We start from the raw sequence: 20,963 nt of genomic DNA, 5'->3' as shown, positions 1-20,963 counted from the left end.
CATGAAGGCATACAATTAGATCGAAATAATATTCGGAAGAACCCTGGTTTGAGGTACATAGCAAAGCTATTCCTCAATTCACTGTATGGAAAATGGGGTCAACGAACAAATTTATCACAATCGGTAATTGTCAATACACCGGAAAAGCTTTTGGCTTATCTATGGGCACCGCAGTATGAAATACATAATGTATTAGTCGTCGGGGAAAAACATGCAATCGTAACATACAAAAATGTTGAAAACGAAAACAAACCATTAAAGTTTTCAAACGTTGTGCTTGCCGCGTTCATTACGTCATGGGCACGGCTAAAACTTTATGAATTATTGACAACTGTGGGACCTGAAGCTGTATTATACTGCGATACTGATAGTATCATGTATGTACAGCAACGGGATGAAAACCCCAAGCTTACGTTGGGCTCCTACCTGGGAGAACTAACAAATGAAGTTCCTGAGGGGTGGGAAATTGATGCATTTATAGGATTGGGGCCTAAAAATTATAGTTATCGGTTAAAAGAAATTGAAACTGGTAAAGTAGATTATGTTTATAAGATTCGTTGTATAACATTAAATTATCGTACATTACAAGAAATTAATTTTGATCATTTTTACAATCTTGTAAGTGAAAAAATTGAAAAGAAAGTGTTAAACGTTCCAGGTAGGATTGCACGTAAAACTGGGTTTACTATCGTGTCCAGACCTGAAACAAAGACTCATCGTAAGGTAAACAACAAAAGACAACGATTAAACCCTGACAGTAATACAGACTATCGGACATTACCTTACGGGTATTGTAAATAAAGTTTTAGTCATGTATATGATTTGTAAAGAATGCGCATGTGTGTGTATAAGTGTTTTAAAATTTGTATGAAAAGCAATAATGTAAATACTTTGCATAGTTAAACAAATGAGTGTATGTAAAAGGAAACACTATAATAATCGTACAATTCATCCTTGAAAACGTAAACATATGCATTTTATTCCAGGTTAAGTTATAGTATCAAATTCTCTTAAATTTTCAATCGTCAAATAAAATCATCAATGAGCACGTGGTACAATAGTGCACACAGTATACTGTTGACAATTTTTGCATGCATATATTGTATAGTTTATTTATATATTGTAAATATTGTAAATATGTAAATATTCCAAGTGTAATAAATATGTAAATATTGTATATATGTAAATATTCTTTTTAATATTGTAAATATGTAAATATTCAAAAATTAAAATATCAATATTGTAAATATATAAATAAAAACAGTCATTGGAAAACGTACAAATATAAATATACCAATGAAAAAAGCATCGATTATTCAAAATATAAAAAAACTATCACAATTGTAAATATATAACTATATGAATGAAAACAACAATTATTCATTTTTTTTATTTAAATATTGTATTTAAACCAAAAACAAACCAATAAAAATAACAAATTTCAATATTATGTTTTATTCCCATACCTATATACATCTAATATCAATAAGTATGTGTATTTGTAAAATAAACAAAAAATACATGTACTGCGTCATATCAAGTATTTATCAATAACACATATACCTTTTTTACATGCTTTAATAATGCTTTATGTGACGCTCTTGCATTTTTAAAATTCAGTATTATGCATATATAATCATTTAACATAAAATGTGTATTCAATATAAAATAAAGGAGGAATACATATATTTATTTATGGACATTAATATGGTATGCTTATAAATCTACCTATAATAAATGTTTTAACATTGCAAATCCGGTTCCGGTCTCAACGCGTTCGTGGGCAGTCTGTGCGGTTCGTGTTTCATCGGCGTGCGTCGCCAAAGGACGACAGCGGTAAGTAAATATATTTTATTTATGCATGTATTATAGTGTTTAATAGCATTAAATATAATGATATATACAATTAAATTAATTAAAAGGTTAAATGTGCGATTTCCTCACACTATATTAATATCACGCACAATTAAATTAATTAAAATACAAATAGGTGAGATTTTCTCCTATAAAATTGATATCAAAATCTAATTAAATTATATCTTACAATGTTGCATAATTTACACTATAAATAAGGAAAATATACCATATTTCAACCCTTTTAGGGCCTAATTTACCAACACCGCAGTAATAAAAACATATAATACAGCGTAAAAAAGCTTTAATTAAAATTGATATCAAAATGATATCAAAATTATTCGTGAGAATCTGTCCTATTGCTACTTACAGCAGCAAAACAATCCAACAGCACATTTTCGACGTTCTTGCAACAGTTGAGGATGGCAAGAACGTTAGTGGCTTTCGCATGTTTAACATGGACAAGTGTTTCAAGCATTCCAAAAGAAGCTCTTAAGTTTTTAGATGAAAATGTAAAGCATCAGAGAAGCGTTATTTGCAATGCAGAAAGAGACGTTACTAGTACAGTTGTTTGTTGCACAAATGCCAATAGATTCTATAAACCAGTGGTTCTCAACCTAATTCCTATCACGACCTCCATTTTATCACATTCTCTTGCCAGCGACCCCCTTATAATTTCTGGTTTGTAATAAGCTTGTGTGGGATTTTTAATATACTTATTGCGGAGATCTTACGATATCCATCTATTTCTATTATGGTAGAATCCATTTCTTGTATATACTTGATACAGTAATTTTCCTAAAAGCAAATAGATTAAAGCCAAATATGATCAGTTCATTCATATGACAAATATCGAATCCGATCTGTCATAGTGTTTCAAAATGAAGGTCGTTTGAAAATTTTAAAACTAACTACCTTAATTTTGAATCACATGATAAAATAAAGAATATCCTGGTCTCGTATCTGCTGTATTAAAAGTAATAATTCCATTTGCTACATCGTACCTATGCGAAAGTGGTTTCTCTTCCATGAAAAGCATTAAATGACTTGATAATATACGTTACGAAAGTTGAACCGGACATTGCCGCACTAGTGAAATCACACCATGCTCATGTATCTCATTAGCTTTCAATTTTAATTGTATTTCAATATGCAGGTTGTGTTGCATTTCTATTTTTCTGGTAATTCAATTTGCAGTTCTTATTAGTTTCATATCGTACCTCTTTCATTTAAATTGATTTTTAAACAACTCTGCACCTGTTGAAAACAGTATGTATACAAATAAAAATAGACTTATCAGTACAAAATTCAAAATAATATTAAAAATAGTAGTAGAAAATGGATCGATCTGGAACATATGAGAACATATGAGGACAACTCACGAGCCCCTGGGAAATTGACCACCGTACACCGTGAGCCCACGGTCATTTACGACCTCCATTTTAGGGGTGAATTTATTCCCTTTTATGAGCACTTTTTAGGGGTGTACTCGTTCTCTTTTATGACCACTTTTTAGGGGATGAACTCGTTCCCTTTTATGAGCATATTTTCCAACCCCTACGAACACATAGCAGAACATAAGACTACGTAACACACAGCAGAACAGATTACACATAAGACTACATAACATAGCAAGGGTGTACTCGTTCTCTTTTATGAGCACATTTTAAGGGTGAACTCGTTCCCTTTTATGAGCACTTTTTCAACCCCTATTTTAACATAACAGATAACACATAAGATTACGAACACATAGAAGAGCAGATAACACATAAGACTACGTAACACACAACAGAGCAGATAACACATAAGAGTACGTAACATAACAAGGGTGTACTCGTTCTCTTTTATGAGCATATTTTTCAACCCCTATTTTAACATAGCAGAAATTACGAACACATAGAAGAGCACATAAGACTACGTAACATAGCAAGGGTGTACTCGTTTCCTTTTACGACCTCCATTTTAAGGGTATACTCGTTCCCTTTTATGAGCATATTTTCCAACCCCTACGAACATCACACAGCAGAGCAGATAACACATAAGACTCGTTCCCTTTTATGACAACTTTTTAGGGGGTGAACTCGTTCCCTTTTATGAGCATATTTTCCAACCCCTATTTTAACATAGCAGAACATAACGAACATAACAGACTGAACCCTTAATTGAACATAGCGCATCAGACAGAGACTACAAAACATAGTGAAGATTAAAGGGTGAACTCGTTCCGTTTTATGAGCATATTTTTCAACCTCTATTTTAGCATAGCAGATAATACATAAGACTATGTACTTTTTCCATCCCTTATTTTACCACAGCAGAGAATACATGGAGACTACGAACACATAGTAGAGCAGATAATCCTTTAGATGTGGACTCGTATGATCACTTTCCACCCCTGTTTTTACCATGGCAGATAATACATAAGACTACGTAACATAGCAGGGGTGTATACTCGTTCCAACCCTTATTTTAACATAAACAATGAGCACATTATAGCAAAGATTACTGAACAGTCCACCCACGGTCTACAGATAGTCATTTTAAGGGGTGTATTCATTTTCCCACCCTTATTTGAACGTAGCAAATTAATTCCACCCCTAATAGAACATAGTCCATTTTAAGGGTGTATTCATTCTCTTTTATGAGCACCGTTTCCAGCCCCTAATCGAACCCAGCAACAAACTAGAGAATAATGGGGATGTACTTGTTCCCTTTTTAAACCCCTATTTCCCACAGACGCTACGAACATAGGAGGTTACCTGGGTCTTATAGTTCTTGTGGGATACGCCCTTTCTATGACAATTTTAACCGATTTGGATGAAACTCGGCATATGGGGGTTTTCGGACATGCTGATTACGAATATCATACTTATTTTTACCTGGGTCTTATAGTTTATGTGGGATACGCCCTTTGTATGACACTTAAAACCTAATCACTCGTAAACGAAGCAACATATTGAGGTGGTGTTTCCACATTTAGCAATAGGTCATCAGGTACTACATGTCCCAAAATTAGTGGTCATCGTGGTCAAAGATCAAAATACTTAAAACCCAATAACTCGAAAACGAAGCAACGTATTGAGGTGGTGTTTCCAAATCTAGTAATAGGTCATCAACTAGTACAAGTTCCAAAATAGTGACCATCGAGGTCAAAGGTCAAAATACTTAAAACCTAATAACTCGGAAACGGAGCCACATATTGAGGTGTTGTTTCCACATTTAGTAATTGGTCATCAACTACTACATGTTTCAAAAATAATGACCATCGAGGTCAAAGGTCAAAATACTTAAAACCTATAACTCGGAAACGGAGCCAAATATCGAAGTGGTGTTTCCAAATCTAGCAATTGGTCATCAACTACTACAAGTTCCAAAAATAATGACCACCGAGGTCAAAGGTCAAAGTAGTTAAAACCTAATAACTCGAAAATGGATCCACATATTGAGGTGGTATTTCCTCATTTAGTAATAGGTCATCAACTACTACAAGTTCCAAAATAATGACCATCGAGGTCAAAGGTCAATCTCGTAAATGAAACCACATATTGAGATAACGTTGTGTGATCTATTCAATTTTGTACAAAGCAGAAAAAAGTGAAGAAGGAATAAATTTGAGTGGCTTATTTACTTTTGTATTAATGAGAAAGAAATCAAAGGAACACAATTTTAACTAGCGCAGACTTTCTGTACCTTTTTGGGCTATTCAAATGGATTAACAAGAAAGAAAACAAAGATATGCCATATTAATTAGCTATGTATTATTTAAGCAAAACGAAGGGCTACATTTGAGAAAGCAAACATGGACCATTTTACTCAAATTTGGATGGAGTATTTATCTTTGTATGAACCAAAAAAATGAAGAAGGTTCAATATTTCTATACAATTTTGTACTACCCAAATAAACGAAATTTTATTTTTGTACCAATCACAAGAAAATCAAAGAAGGGTCATTTTATACCTTTCTGTGCTATTCAAATAATAGAGGGAACAAATTTCAGTGGTCTATTTTATTTTTGTACCAGTCAGAAGAAAAGCAAAGATATGCCACTTTAACTATTTAAACAAACGAAAAGATAAATTTCAATGACCTATTCAATTTTGTACCAACGAGAAATACCATTTTTACTAATCATATAAACAAAAAAAACGAAAAAGGATCATTTTAACTAACTCAGACTTTTATACCATTTTGTACTACTCCAATAAACGAAGGAATACCAACCAGAAAAAAAGAAGTGAAGATTAGGTGGATTATTTTCTTTTGTTCCAACTAGAAAAGAGAAGAAGAGCTACTTTAACTAGCTCAGAATTTATGTAACTTTTGAACTACTGAAATGTTCTATTTTTGTATCAATCAGAAAAACCCGAAGAAGGAACATTTTAACAAGTTCATAATTTCTGTAACGAAAGAATAATTTCGATGTTCTACTTTTATACCAACGAGAAAAAAATGAACTAGCTGAATATACGAAATAATAAATTTAAGTGACCTATTCAATTTTGCACCAATGAGAAATGGCATTTTAACTGGCTCAGAATTTTACTACTCAAATAAACAATGGAGTATTTAGTTTTGTACCACCGAGGAAAAAAAGAAATTTCACCATTTTGGAGTATTCAAATAAACAAAGGAATTATAATTTGTGTCAACTCTAAAATCAATTAAACGAAGTAATGCATTTGAGTGAGCTATTTAATTTGAAAAACCGAAGTTGAGTATTTTATACCATTTTGTATTATTTCAACAAACAAAGGAATAAGCAAAAAAGGATCATTTTATATCATTTTAAACTAGTCTAATAAACGAAGGCATAAATATGAGTGAGCTATTTAATTTTGTAGCTGAGTATTTTCACGAAAGAACAAAATTGTACTAATCAGAAAAAGCGAAGAAGACCCATTTTAACTAACTGAGAATTTCTGTACCTTTTTGTACTATTTAAACAAACGATGAGATAAATTTGAGTGACCTATTCAATTTTGTACCAACAAGAAGTGCCATATTTAACTGGCTCAGAATCAGATACCTTTTGTACTATTTAAACAAACGAGAAATGAGAATTTTAACTAGCTCAGAATTTATGTAACAAAAGAACAAATATGAATGTTCTGTTTTTGTATCAAACCAGAAAAAACCTAAGAAGGACCATTTTAACAAGCTCAGATCTTTATACCATTTTGTACTACTTTTTGTACCAATCAGAAGAAAATCAAAGAAGGGTCACTTTAACTAGCCAAGCAGAAAAAAGGAAAGAATTAACACTTTGTACTAATCAAGAAACGAAGGTATAAATTTGTACTAACCAGAAAAGGAGAAGAAGGATCAGCATTTTATACTTTTTGTGCCATTTATTGGGGTGTCCTATTTCCTTTTGTACCAACGAGAACCATTTTTAACTGGCTTAGAATTTTATGCCTTTTTGTAAAATTTGTATCAAACCGAAAAAAGCTAGGAAATACCATTTTAAATAGCTCAGCATGTTACAGCTTTTTGTGTTTTTGGTCTACCCAATTTCTTGACCATGTTGTACTATTTAAACAAACAAAGCAATAAATTTGTGTGACCTATTCACTTTTATAGCAAGTAGAAAAAGGAAAGAATAAATTTGAGTGGCTTAAGCAAAGAAGGTCAATGGTAACGAGCTTTTTTGTGCTATTAAATTTGAGTGGCCTATTGAAGAATGAATAAATTTAGTTTGCAATTAAAAAAGCGGAGAATGTCTACTTTCTGTACCAACCATAGAGAAACAAATTTGTTTGACCTATTCACTTTTATAGCAAGCAGAAAAAGCGCGAAACAAGGGAAGAAGGTTCATTATAACAAGCTTGGTATTTTTATCTTTGTGGTGCTACATTTTGTATTATTTTTGTGTCATCCATAGAACAATTAAAATTGACTCTCCCTGACAATTCAGTTGACGGTAATTCAGTATTTACATGTGCTAGTCCAATGTTTGTAATCTATTAAATTCTTAATATTACAATACTACAAATTGATCCATTTAACAGTTCAATTCTCTGTAACCCCTTGTAATTTTAACTCTAATATGTTCTTGTATTCTTACACAATCAAATGCATATGCTACAGTGTCTCAGTGTTCATTTACAGAATTAAATAATTGTTTATCTTTCTCTAAAAACATTTCTACTATTTTGTTGATATAATAATCACACTCTGTAATGTATTCATATACCAGATTAAATTTTTTCTCCACAGTATAAGTGTTCTTAATATTGCAACCTTTAAAATGCTTTAAATAAAGTTTATAGATTTTCTCTCTCATTTCACGTTTAATTAAGATCGTCCACACCTTTTGGAATAATTCGTAATCATACTGCAGCAAACAGTTGTGATCTTTTTCATTTTCATTGTGTTTAGAACATGCTTCACATAATAATACTGAATTTGGTGTATAGTCATTAAATAATTGTCTAACACATATATTACTAATACTTTCACTAGTACACCCGCACTCATTAGCTTCCACTTCAAAACAGTTAATGTTTGAAACACTGTCATCATCACTTTCAGGGAGTATTTCATCATTGTATCTATTATACCGTCTAAAATAATACACTTCTTCCATTTCCTGTGTTGGATATATGATTCTCTCTTTATCACGTAATTCATCTGGCAAATCGGGGTCAGACGGGTGAATTAACAGTATAGGTTTTTCGTTTTTACGCTGAATTTCTTTTTCTCTAGGTGAAACATAAACAATTTCCATGCTAGTCATTTTTCTGCTCTTCAGCAAAAACAAATCAAGTGTGATACATCTATTTATATACCTAGAATAAAAGCATTCTATGCATTCTCCGTGTTTAATAATATGTTTTCAAGGCAATATAACATCATGATGTATGTTCTATTATTTTCCAAATATACTCCATAAACTTATATTCCATTATAATAAAATACATAAATGCAAAAATATATATATTTGTCTTTTTGGACTTAGACGAGGAAAAAAATTAAAAATAATAATTGAATCGTTGAGCAATAGGCAGTACCTTAGGACTCTCACTATACCTGCAATACAAATGTTAGGTAACGCATTCGTAACGTTGCTTACATATCTGAAGCACTATTTATAGATGGTATGGAACATGGAACTTTGAAAACTTTTCTTACTTTGATATAATCTCTTCTTCTGCTGTGATTCAAAATGGCCAAGTATGCTATTATGATTTGTCGTCATTCATCAGTTTTCTTTAGAACGCTAATTGCTATGTAGTCTGTTCTACACAATTATGACGCAACTCTTGTTTGTTAAATCTCACATTCAAATATTTTATGAGCCTTTCTTCGTGACGGTAGAGTCAATTTAAATTGTTCTCTGGATGACACAAAAATAATACAAAATGTAGCACCACAAAGATAAAAATACCAAGCTTGTTATAATGAACCTTCTTCCCTTTTTTTCATGCTTTTTCTGCTTGCTGTAAAAGTGAATAGCTCAAACAAATTTGTTTTTCTATGCTTGGTACAGAAAGTAGACATTCTCCGCTTTTTTAATTGCAAACAAAATTTATTCATTCTTCAATAGGCCACTCAAATTTAATAGCACAAAAAGGCTCGTTACCATTGACCTTCTTTGCTTAAGCCACTCAAATTTATTCTTTCCTTTTTCTACTTGCTATAAAAGTGAATAGGTCACACAAATTTATTCCTTTGTTTGTTTAAATGGTACAACATGGTCAAGAAATTGGGTAGACCAAAAACACAAAAAGCTGTAACATGCTGAGCTATTTAAAATGGTATTTCCTTGCTTTTTTCGGTTTGATACAAATTTTACAAAAAGGCATAAAATTCTAAGCCAGTTAAAAATGGTTCTCGTTGGTACAAAAGGAAATAGGACACCCCAATAAATGGCACAAAAAGTATAGAATGCTGATCCTTCTTCTCCTTTTCTGGTTAGTACAAATTTATACCTTCGTTTACTTGATTAGTACAAAGTGTTAATTCTTTCCTTTTTTCTGCTTGGCTAGTTAAAGTGACCCTTCTTTGATTTTCTTCTGATTGGTACAAAAAGTAGTACAAAATGGTATAAAGATCTGAGCTTGTTAAAATGGTCCTTCTTAGGTTTTTTCTGGTTTGATACAAAAACAGAACATTCAAATTTGTTCTTTTGTTACATAAATTCTGAGCTAGTTAAAATTTTCATTTCTCGTTTGTTTAAATAGTACAAAAGGTATCTGATTCTGAGCCAGTTAAATATGGCACTTCTTGTTGGTACAAAATTGAATAGGTCACTCAAATTTATCTCATCGTTTGTTTAAATAGTACAAAAAGGTACAGAAATTCTCAGTTAGTTAAAATGGGTCTTCTTCGCTTTTTCTGATTAGTACAATTTTGTTCTTTCGTGAAAATACTCAGCTACAAAATTAAATAGCTCACTCATATTTATGCCTTCGTTTATTAGACTAGTTTAAAATGATATAAAATGATCCTTTTTTGCTTATTCCTTTGTTTGTTGAAATAATACAAAATGGTATAAAATACTCAACTTCGGTTTTTCAAATTAAATAGCTCACTCAAATGCATTACTTCGTTTAATTGATTTTAGAGTTGACACAAATTATAATTCCTTTGTTTATTTGAATACTCCAAAATGGTGAAATTTCTTTTTTTCCTCGGTGGTACAAAACTAAATACTCCATTGTTTATTTGAGTAGTAAAATTCTGAGCCAGTTAAAATGCCATTTCTCATTGGTGCAAAATTGAATAGGTCACTTAAATTTATTATTTCGTATATTCAGCTAGTTCATTTTTTTCTCGTTGGTATAAAAGTAGAACATCGAAATTATTCTTTCGTTACAGAAATTATGAACTTGTTAAAATGTTCCTTCTTCGGGTTTTTCTGATTGATACAAAAATAGAACATTTCAGTAGTTCAAAAGTTACATAAATTCTGAGCTAGTTAAAGTAGCTCTTCTTCTCTTTTCTAGTTGGAACAAAAGAAAATAATCCACCTAATCTTCACTTCTTTTTTTCTGGTTGGTATTCCTTCGTTTATTGGAGTAGTACAAAATGGTATAAAAGTCTGAGTTAGTTAAAATGATCCTTTTTCGTTTTTTTTGTTTATATGATTAGTAAAAATGGTATTTCTCGTTGGTACAAAATTGAATAGGTCATTGAAATTTATCTTTTCGTTTGTTTAAATAGTTAAAGTGGCATATCTTTGCTTTTCTTCTGACTGGTACAAAAATAAAATAGACCACTGAAATTTGTTCCCTCTATTATTTGAATAGCACAGAAAGGTATAAAATGACCCTTCTTTGATTTTCTTGTGATTGGTACAAAAATAAAATTTCGTTTATTTGGGTAGTACAAAATTGTATAGAAATATTGAACCTTCTTCATTTTTTTGGTTCATACAAAGATAAATACTCCATCCAAATTTGAGTAAAATGGTCCATGTTTGCTTTCTCAAATGTAGCCCTTCGTTTTGCTTAAATAATACATAGCTAATTAATATGGCATATCTTTGCTTTCTTTCTTGTTAATCCATTTGAATAGCCCAAAAAGATACAGAAAGTCTGCGCTAGTTAAAATTGTGTTCCTTTGATTTCTTTCTCATTAATACAAAAGTAAATAAGCCACTCAAACTTATTCCTTCTTCACTTTTTACTGCTTTGTACAAAATTGAATAGATCACACAACGTTATCTCAATATGTGGTTTCATTTACGAGATTGACCTTTGACCTCGATGGTCATTATTTTGGAACTTGTAGTAGTTGATGACCAATTACTAAATGTGGAAACAGCACCTCAATATGTGGATCCATTTTCGAGTTATTAGGTTTTAACTACTTTGACCTTTGACCTCGATGGTCATTATTTTTGGAACTTGTAGTAGTTGATGACCAATTACTAGATTTGGAAACACCACTTCGATATTTGGCTCCGTTTCCGAGTTATAGGTTTTAAGTATTTTGACCTTTGACCTCGATGGTCATTATTTTTGAAACATGTAGTAGTTGATGACCAATTACTAAATGTGGAAACACCACCTCAATATGTGGCTCCGTTTCCGAGTTATTAGGTTTTAAGTATTTTGACCTTTGACCTCGATGGTCACTATTTTGGAACTTGTACTAGTTGATGACCTATTACTAGATTTGGAAACACCACCTCAATACGTTGCTTCGTTTTCGAGTTATTGGGTTTTAAGTATTTTGATCTTTGACCTCGATGACCACTAATTTTGGGACATGTAGTACCTGATGACCTATTGCTAAATGTGGAAACACCACCTCAATATGTTGCTTCGTTTACGAGTGATTAGGTTTTAAGTGTCATACAAAGGGCGTATCCCACATAAACTATAAGACCCAGGTAAAAATAAGTATGATATTCGTAATCAGCATGTCCGAAAACCCCCATATGCCGAGTTTCATCCAAATCGGTTAAAATTGTCATAGAAAGGGCGTATCCCACATGAACTATAAGACCCAGGTAATCTCCTATGTTCGTAGCCTCTGTGGGAAATAGGGGTTTAAAAAGGGAACAAGTACATCCCCATTATTCTCTAGTTTGTTGCTGTGTTCGATTAGGGGCTGGAAACGGTGCTCATAAAAGAGAATGAATACACCCTTAAAATGGACTATGTTCTATTAGGGGTGGAATTAATTTGCTACGTTCAAATAAGGGTGGGAAAATGAATACACCCCTTAAAATGACTATCTGTAGACCGTGGGTGGACTGTTCAGTAATCTTTGCTATAATGTGCTCATTGTTTATGTTAAAATAAGGGTTGGAACGAGTATACACCCCTGCTATGTTACGTAGTCTTATGTATTATCTGCCATGGTAAAAACATTGGTTGAAAGTGATCATACGAGTCCACCTCTAAAGGATTATCTGCTCTACTATGTGTTCGTAGTCTCCATGTATTCTCTGCTGTGGTAAAATAAGGGATGGAAAAAGTACATAGTCTTATGTATTATCTGCTATGCTAAAATAGGGGTTGAAAAATATGCTCATAAAACGGAACGAGTTCACCCTTTAATCTTCACTATGTTTTGTAGCCTCTGTCTGATGCGCTATGTTCAATTAAGGGTTCAGTCTGTTATGTTCGTTATGTTCTGCTATGTTAAAATAGGGGTTGGAAAATATGCTCATAAAAGGGAACGAGTTCACCCCCTAAAAAGTGGTCATAAAAGGGAACGAGTCTTATGTGTTATCTGCTCTGCTGTGTGATGTTCGTAGGGGTTGGAAAATATGCTCATAAAAGGGAACGAGTATACCCTTAAAATGGAGATCGTAAAAGGAAACGAGTACACCCTTGCTATGTTACGTAGTCTTATGTGCTCTTCTATGTGTTCGTAATTTCTGCTATGTTAAAATAGGGGTTGAAAAATATGCTCATAAAAGAGAACGAGTACACCCTTGTTATGTTACGTACTCTTATGTGTTATCTGCTCTGTTGTGTGTTACGTAGTCTTATGTGTTATCTGCTCTTCTATGTGTTCGTAATCTTATGTGTTATCTGTTATGTTAAAATAGGGGTTAAAATAGTGCTCATAAAAGGGAACGAGTTCACCCTTAAAATGTGCTCATAAAAGAGAACGAGTACACCCTTGCTATGTTATGTAGTCTTATGTGTAATCTGTTCTGCTGTGTGTTACGTAGTCTTATGTTCTGCTATGTGTTCGTAGGGGTTGGAAAATATGCTCATAAAAGGGAACGAGTTCACACCCCAAAAAGTGGTCATAAAAGAGAACGAGTACACCCCTAAAAAGTGCTCATAAAAGGGAATAAATTCACCCCTAAAATGGAGGTCGTAAAAGACCGTGGGCTCACGGTGTACGGTGGTCAATTTCCCAGGGGCTCGTGAGTTGTCCTCATATGTTCTCATATGTTCCAGATCGATCCATTTTCTACTACTAAAAATATATTTCGGTATTAGATTCTAACAATATTTCTCTCTTCCGCTTACCTTCGCAACTCCCATGAAACCCTCTCGCGACCCCTAGGGGTCGTGACCTCCAGGTTGAGAAACTCTTATAAACCATCAATGATTATTTATAGATGCAGATAATGGATTGTTTACTCACCCATTGTTTACTCACTCTTAAAGTGTAAATATTATTGCATTTCAACCATGTTCTGAACATTTGAAATTCTGTTTTATTTTTTTATTTTTTTTCAGGTCACGAGAAATTACAGCACACGTACAATCGCTATTGAAAAATGCCAAATTTATGGTTTAAAAAACAAGACAGAATGGTTAATTGTTTGCAAGGTGCTTATAAGTTATATTCTACTTATTTTATTCGCCATTCCTTCCCAGTTTCACGAAGAAGATTGACATTCGAAGATGAACAATTAACTAAAATATAACTTATCTTAATTCTTTTTTTTTTTTAATAACTATCAGTGCCATATACTAAAATTTTATAAAGTAACTGAAAAATCTCTTAAGGTGCATATTGGTGTGAAATTTTAATATAATTAAAGTGAGAAAATGTGCTTTTGGAATGGTGTATTTGTGACTTTTTGGTTAAAATAGAAAAATAATCTTATTATGCATAAAGGAAAATTAAAAGTGAATTAAGGTGGATCACTAGGTGTTCCCAGTGGCATGCTAAACGCTGCTTGAATAGTCTGGCGTTGCCAGATAGTGTCGAGTGTTTACTGATGCCAGATAATAAAGGGAGTAATCATGGAATTCTGCTTAGATACTTACTGGAGAAATTAGTTTTCGACACTTACCGCAATTCCGCTTCTCGAACTGCAACGCTAGAATCCAGGAACTTTCTTATTGTTACTACTACAGTAAACGTACAAATTTGCCAACAACGCATTATGGCGTTCTGCGCAAGTTTCGTCTCAAAATCTATATCCTTAAATGTAAATTAATATTTAAATAAAATATGAAACATAACACGAAAAACTGTGAAACAATATATCTATTTCGTGAGAAGATCGTTACTTTAAAATACTTTATACATTCAAATAAACATTTCGTAAAACTGAGCATTTCTTGAAAGATCTTACAGCAAGTGCCATCTTGTGTGCTCATTGCAAAACAAATCAAATATTTTCTTTTATTTGTTACATTTTTCGATATCAGGAGACACAATCAAATGAATCAGTGTCTTGTGCTGTAGCTGAAACATGACTCTATCTTATAGTACAATATTTATAATATGTAACGTTTCATTGCCCAGTAGTTAAGGCAATTAGCTAAAATATGTACTGACTTCCGGGTGGTGATCCACCTTAACTGTTCAAGCCAGGGTTGGAAATTTATGTTGAGAAGGGGATCTACGTCACATTATTAATGTCACCGGGAGAAAAGCTGATCCTTCACGTCTTGGCACTAATTACAAGTGGAGGGTTTCTGAGACAAAGTACAACAATATTACAATGGTGCTGCTTTACAACGCATATTTACAAGTCTGTCAACCGAAGTAGAAAGTGCACAGCGGACGTCTCAGAGGAATACTCACGATGTGGCAACAGGGCAGCACGTTATCCTTCAAATTGTCATGTTCTATGGTATTTAAAAAATGCTCCAAGTATAGTTGCTTTTCATGCTCAATAAGGTTAACAATATCAGTATATAGAGACAGAAATAATTATATGAAATCTGACAAGGGAAGGTCACGAACTGGTTCTGCTAAGATCCGAACGAGAGAATTGTATTTGCATTTGATATGTTATAATTAGACGAATTCCAAAGTTATACGTGCCACCATGAGTTAGAACATATTTTGTAATGCAAAAGCTATTAGCTGGCAGAATAGTCTGAACCGGGTAACTTGTTCGGAAACAGTTGGGTATATGAAAAACGAACACGTATCCATCATTTTCAAGAGCACACTTCTTGGGGTAAAAAAGTTCGCCCTAGGGCTCCCGCAGAGTCCCAGACGAGGGCCAACTCAAAAGTTTTAAATGACAAAGGTAGTTAAGTAGCACATCATTTGGAAGCTGTTGTGAAATGAAAGATGGAGCAAATCTCGACTACTACATCCCTATGCAAAATGGCGGTGGGTCAAAATGTAAATAAAAACTTAATAGAAAAGTCCATGTTCACCCCTAAAATTCGGAAACGGTGAGACAAATGTGAAAAGAGGAAAGCACGTGTTTCATTATTTTCAAAGTACAACGATTTAAAGTATAAGCGTATTGTCCTGGGCCCCCGCAGGGTCTCAGGTAGGATTAAACTCAAAAGTTTCGAAGGCAAGAAGGGTTGAGTAATGAACGGCACGGGAAATGAAGGAAAAAACTGGAAACCTTTACTGGCTCACATATGATTTATAACTCTGGCGAAGGTAAAATTACAGAGTAGCCACCTTAGTCACGTTCGCTGCAGGGGGTAACACATCGGAAACGCATCCTAGTTAGCCATAGCCTAAGTGGAAAGAAAACTAGATATGCGTGCAAAGCATGCAATGTTCCTCTGTGCGATTATCTATGCCATGTTTTTTTATTCTACGTTACCCTTCCATCCCTACATCTCACTTGAAATGTTGGTTATGGATATATTTGGAAATAAACGGGGTCGGAACTGTTATTATTTATCTTAGCGGACCCGAAAACTATGAATTTGACACAATTAAAGGTTGTTTTCGATTATTTTTGCATATAATCCCTTTTCCAGCCCCATCTCTAACTTCATGCCGATGGGGGATGTATTTGGACTTAAAAAGCATTGGGAGTGTCAAGTGGCACTACTCATAACAGCGACCTCGAAAGCTATGATCTCTTTGGTTGGTCACTAACTAATATTGGTCATTTTATATTATTTCTACATATCATTCCCATCTCTGATGACCACTAGTTATCAGTTTTTTGGATTATTTTTATACGGTATCCCTTCCACATCTACTTCGATGATGGAAGTATTTGGACTTAAACGGAATCTAGATATTCACTATTCATCTCAGCATACACAGAAAAGAACATTAAAGTCGGCTGTCTCCGATTATTTTTGTATGTCATCCCCTTTCAAGCTCCATTCCTTACCTTATGCCGATGGAGGACTTTTAGGACTTAAAAGACATCGGGAAGGCCAATGTCATTATTCATACCAGCAGATCCGAAAATTACGATCGCTTTGGTTGGTCACCAATATTAGTCATATTCGATTATTTTTATATATTCCCATCTCCCTCATGCCGATGGAGAATGAATTTCGACTTAAACGGCATTGAGAGTGTCATTATTCATCTCAGAGACCAGAAAACTATAGATTGGACACAAATATCAGCCTTTTTGATTATTTTTCATGTCACCCCTTTCATCCTACTTCTTATCCCATGTCGATGATGGATATACTTGGGGTTAAACTGCATTTAGAGTGTCACTATTCACCTCAGCTCTCGGCTTCCAGAGAACTATGGATTGGACACTATATCAGTCTTTTCTATTATTTTTACATGTTACCCCTTTCACCCACTACTTCTTACCCCCATGTCGATGGTGGATATACTTGGGGTTGAACGGCATCGGGACTCTCACTATTCATCTTTGCGTACACGAAAAGTATGAATCGAATACTAATATTGGTTGTTTTCGATTATTTTTGCATGTTATCCCCTTTCCAGCCCCATCCCTCACCTGATGCCGATGGGGGATTTTTTTGGACTTAAACGGCATCGGGTGTGACACTATTCATATCAGAGACCCCGAAAGTTACGTATTAGACACGAATATTAATCGTTTTCGATTAATTTTGTGGTATCCTCGTCATCCTTTCCTCTTGCCAAAAATGTGCTAAAAACCTAAGGTGGGCCAGGGTCCATTCATATACAAAAATCGGTGTGGGTCTAGGAAGAGTTAGCCACCAATTTTATTCACATAGATAGAGGAATCTACATTGAAGCTGGAATTTGTACTATTTTCTACTCCTTACGGTTTTAGTAGATGAAAAGAACAGATTTTTTTTAAATATTCTTGAAACCATATAAGACATTCCTTACTATCTCTTGTTGTCTTTGGTCCATGGCGATGTGTGTTGGAAATAGTATATGTATTTTTACCACTTCCGGTTTGAATGAAAGGATAAAATTTGAATTGAAACTTATCTTATCTTGGGACACTGAGTTCATATCAGAATACAATTTCACGCTATATGTTGCAATTTTCATTCTATAGAAACCAATGTTCAAATCGGAAGTAGTCACTTCCGGTAGCAATACGAGAACAAAGTGGAACCTATCCATGCAGCAGTGAATGCATATTAGTAGCTGCTTATCGCTATTACCGTTTTTGCACTGGCAATTAGTGTAAAAATCGGAAACCATACATTTCCGGTTTGAATAGGACAAAGGAGGAAATAGCGCTCATTCAATGCCACATCAAAAAGCCATTTCTCGCTGTCTTGTATAGTTTTTGCTGTATGGAAATCAATGTTGAAACCGGAAGTACTGGCAGACTTTTACCTCCTTTTGTACTAGTAGAAAAACTCTCAAAAACTTGTAACAAAAATTTTTAAAATACCTTGCATATTACAATTTTACTCTACTATTATTGAACTGTTAAATATGGTAATACCATGGCGGAATGGAACGTACATAATCCTAGAATCTTTGTGTATACTTTTAAAACATTATACCTACTAATGCAACAATGATTTTACGAAGTTGATTATAAATACACTATTAGTCAAATATGGAACAACTGATATTTGAGTGGTCTTTCCTATTAATTTATGAATGAATGTATCTTTTATGTTGATTTATTAAAATTACATATTTATACTGCCTGTATATTTAATCATGGTATACTGTTACTATTCACATTTAATTTAGTTTTGTTAAAAGATAAATAAAATTCTTGAAATAAATTTCAGTAATTTCATTTCTTATATATATATATATATATATATATATATATATATATATATATATATATTGTCCCCTTTATGATGTGAGTGCAAGCAGAGTCCCCGTGTTTGCTCAGCTTGTCGCCTCACACCTCTTAAACCTAAAATTCTACCGAGTTTCAAATTTGTTTTCCTAATTCGGTTAAGACGGAACAATATATCAATTGCAAAACTAAAATCCATAAAGTGAAACTCAAAGGTTCTGTAAATCCTGTGAAGCAAAGGACCATGCCTCCACACCCAGCAATTTGGTTTAAGAGAAAAATAAGAAATGATACACTTCAATTAATTAGAAGCTCTAACAAAAAATGTTTAAAAAGTGTATGATCTACAAAGTTGCAGCAATGTTGTCCTGCGCTCGCCTTGGCACCCTTAGACTACTATTTGTTTTGGATTCATCCAAAATGAATTTGTGATATTTCGATGGCGAAGGAGCGCGTATTTTAAATTCTTGCAATAAATTGGCACAGTCGATTTTATTGTTAAATAACATACAGAAACAACATATCTTGCATTATTTGTCGCTGTTCTAGACTTCTTTTTGGGACAGCCGCTACTTCCAGTTCTATGGTTGGCTTCTTTGCAAGTAGCGCAGAAGTTCTGTGTTCCATCAAGAATGCCATCTCTGTGTAGCTGTCGAATGGTTCGAGTAACAGCTGTAGAAAATTCACTCATTTTCTTTCTTTAAAACCTACCTTTACCAAACTTTGGGGACATATTACTTTCAATCTAAGAAGAAAATATCATTCAAAGGTTAAAATTAAAGAAATTTCCTTCTTCCCTTGTACAAAATGAGTCTTACTCTTTTGTTGCCAACAGTAACTAGCACTACAATACTAATTTCTGCTCTGTGATAATTGACCCCCCGGTCTCAGTCTAGATCCGCCACTACCCCTTTCCCATATATATATCAGTATGTAGCGAAGCGATTTCTATGCTATTGCCCGAAGATCTTATGACTAAGTGGTTAGTGTTACTTTTTCCAGTATAGGAGACCATCGTTCGATTCCCTATGAGAATTCATGTAGGCCCTAGTTTGGAACACACAAAGGAATACGTATACAAACAGTAAACTCTGAAATGACAGGGCGGGAGTAGTGGAAGGTTCCGACGTAGTCGTAGCTAACCGTACAAAAATCCTCTTCGATGTAAAGAAAATTTAGACTCACGTATAAAGTGTAAAATGGAATATTCTATTCCACTGGATAATTTGAACCACTTCCGGTTTGAATAGAGGGTTAATGGAGTATTCTTGAGACGCTGAATCGATTGCCAAAATACCGCGTCTTGATAGCATTTACCGATTTCTCTACAGAAATCAGTACTGAAACAGGAAATAATAGTAAATTTCAACAACTTCCGGTTTGTTGTAGAGTATTCTAGGTAGTCATGATATGTTGTCTTTAGAGGCTGAATCATTTGCAAGAAACCAGTTCTTGTTATCTGTTACTGGTTTCGTTGTATAGCGATAAACGTTAAAATCGAAAATGACTAATTTGAACCACTTCCGGTTTCAGTAGAGGGTTAACGGAGGAGATAGAACCTATTCTTCGGATGAATCAATTGCAAAAGGAACCGTTTCTCGATATCTCTTACCGTTTTTGCCAGTACCGTGACGTGGGAAGAGCGAGGAGGGCGACGGCCCCCGGCACAGAAGTAAGGGGCGCAAAATTTGGGAGGAAAAAAATAAAAGAAAAGGCGGAAAGACGAAAGAGAGAGTAAAAGTTAGTTAGAATATTTTAGATCAACAGCAGGATTTTTCAATCCAATGTTTGATTTGACCAGTGTCAGATTTATACTAGGAAAATACATATGCGGGTCTATATAAAATAGAAGGATAAAAATAATTAAAAATAATCAAAATTAAGGAAAAACACTGTTTATTTTTGAACATTTTCTTAACCTTTGCGCCAACCATGGTGGCGCTTCGCTATTGGTCCGTCGACCTCACTCATATGTACGGGACCGCTGTCGTATAGTCTAGTCCCGGGTTCTGATTTTCCATGGCACGGCACTGGTTTTCGCTCTGTCAACAGATGGACGGACGAACGGACAAAGGCATTCTATAAGACGTCCGACACTTGCATAACTTAAAAAGTAGTATCTAATTAAGTGGCTACCAAAAATATTATTTGTATTCAATTGTGGTAAAATTTCGCTTCAATAGATAAAGGAGGATCCAAATTCATGATATAAAAATGACAGGATAGGAGACTTTAATCATCTACATGTGGAGCTTAACACTCATAAAATTCATACTACTCTTGTCA

General features: G+C 33.8%; 1 protein-coding gene across 1 annotated transcript in view; it reads left to right on the top strand.

Annotated features, from left to right (window-relative positions):
• The window catches only part of LOC145661824 (transmembrane protein 135-like), a 101,109-nt gene extending 82,484 nt beyond the window's left edge, over window positions 1-18,625 (top strand). The window contains exon 8 of the mRNA XM_081727162.1: window positions 14,011-18,625. Within this exon, the coding sequence (XP_081583288.1) occupies window positions 14,011-14,071 (61 nt within the window). The 3' untranslated portion in view covers window positions 14,072-18,625. The remainder of the gene's footprint in view (window positions 1-14,010) is intronic.
• Window positions 18,626-20,963: the final 2,338 nt, after the last annotated feature.

This window comes from Thermobia domestica, chromosome 10 (genome assembly GCF_964235325.1).
Source record: "Thermobia domestica chromosome 10, izTheDome1.hap1.1, whole genome shotgun sequence".
Classification (NCBI taxonomy): domain Eukaryota; kingdom Metazoa; phylum Arthropoda; class Insecta; order Zygentoma; family Lepismatidae; genus Thermobia; species Thermobia domestica.
Note: the sequence above shows the minus strand (reverse complement) of the source record. Positions and strands in the feature narration are given on the sequence as shown.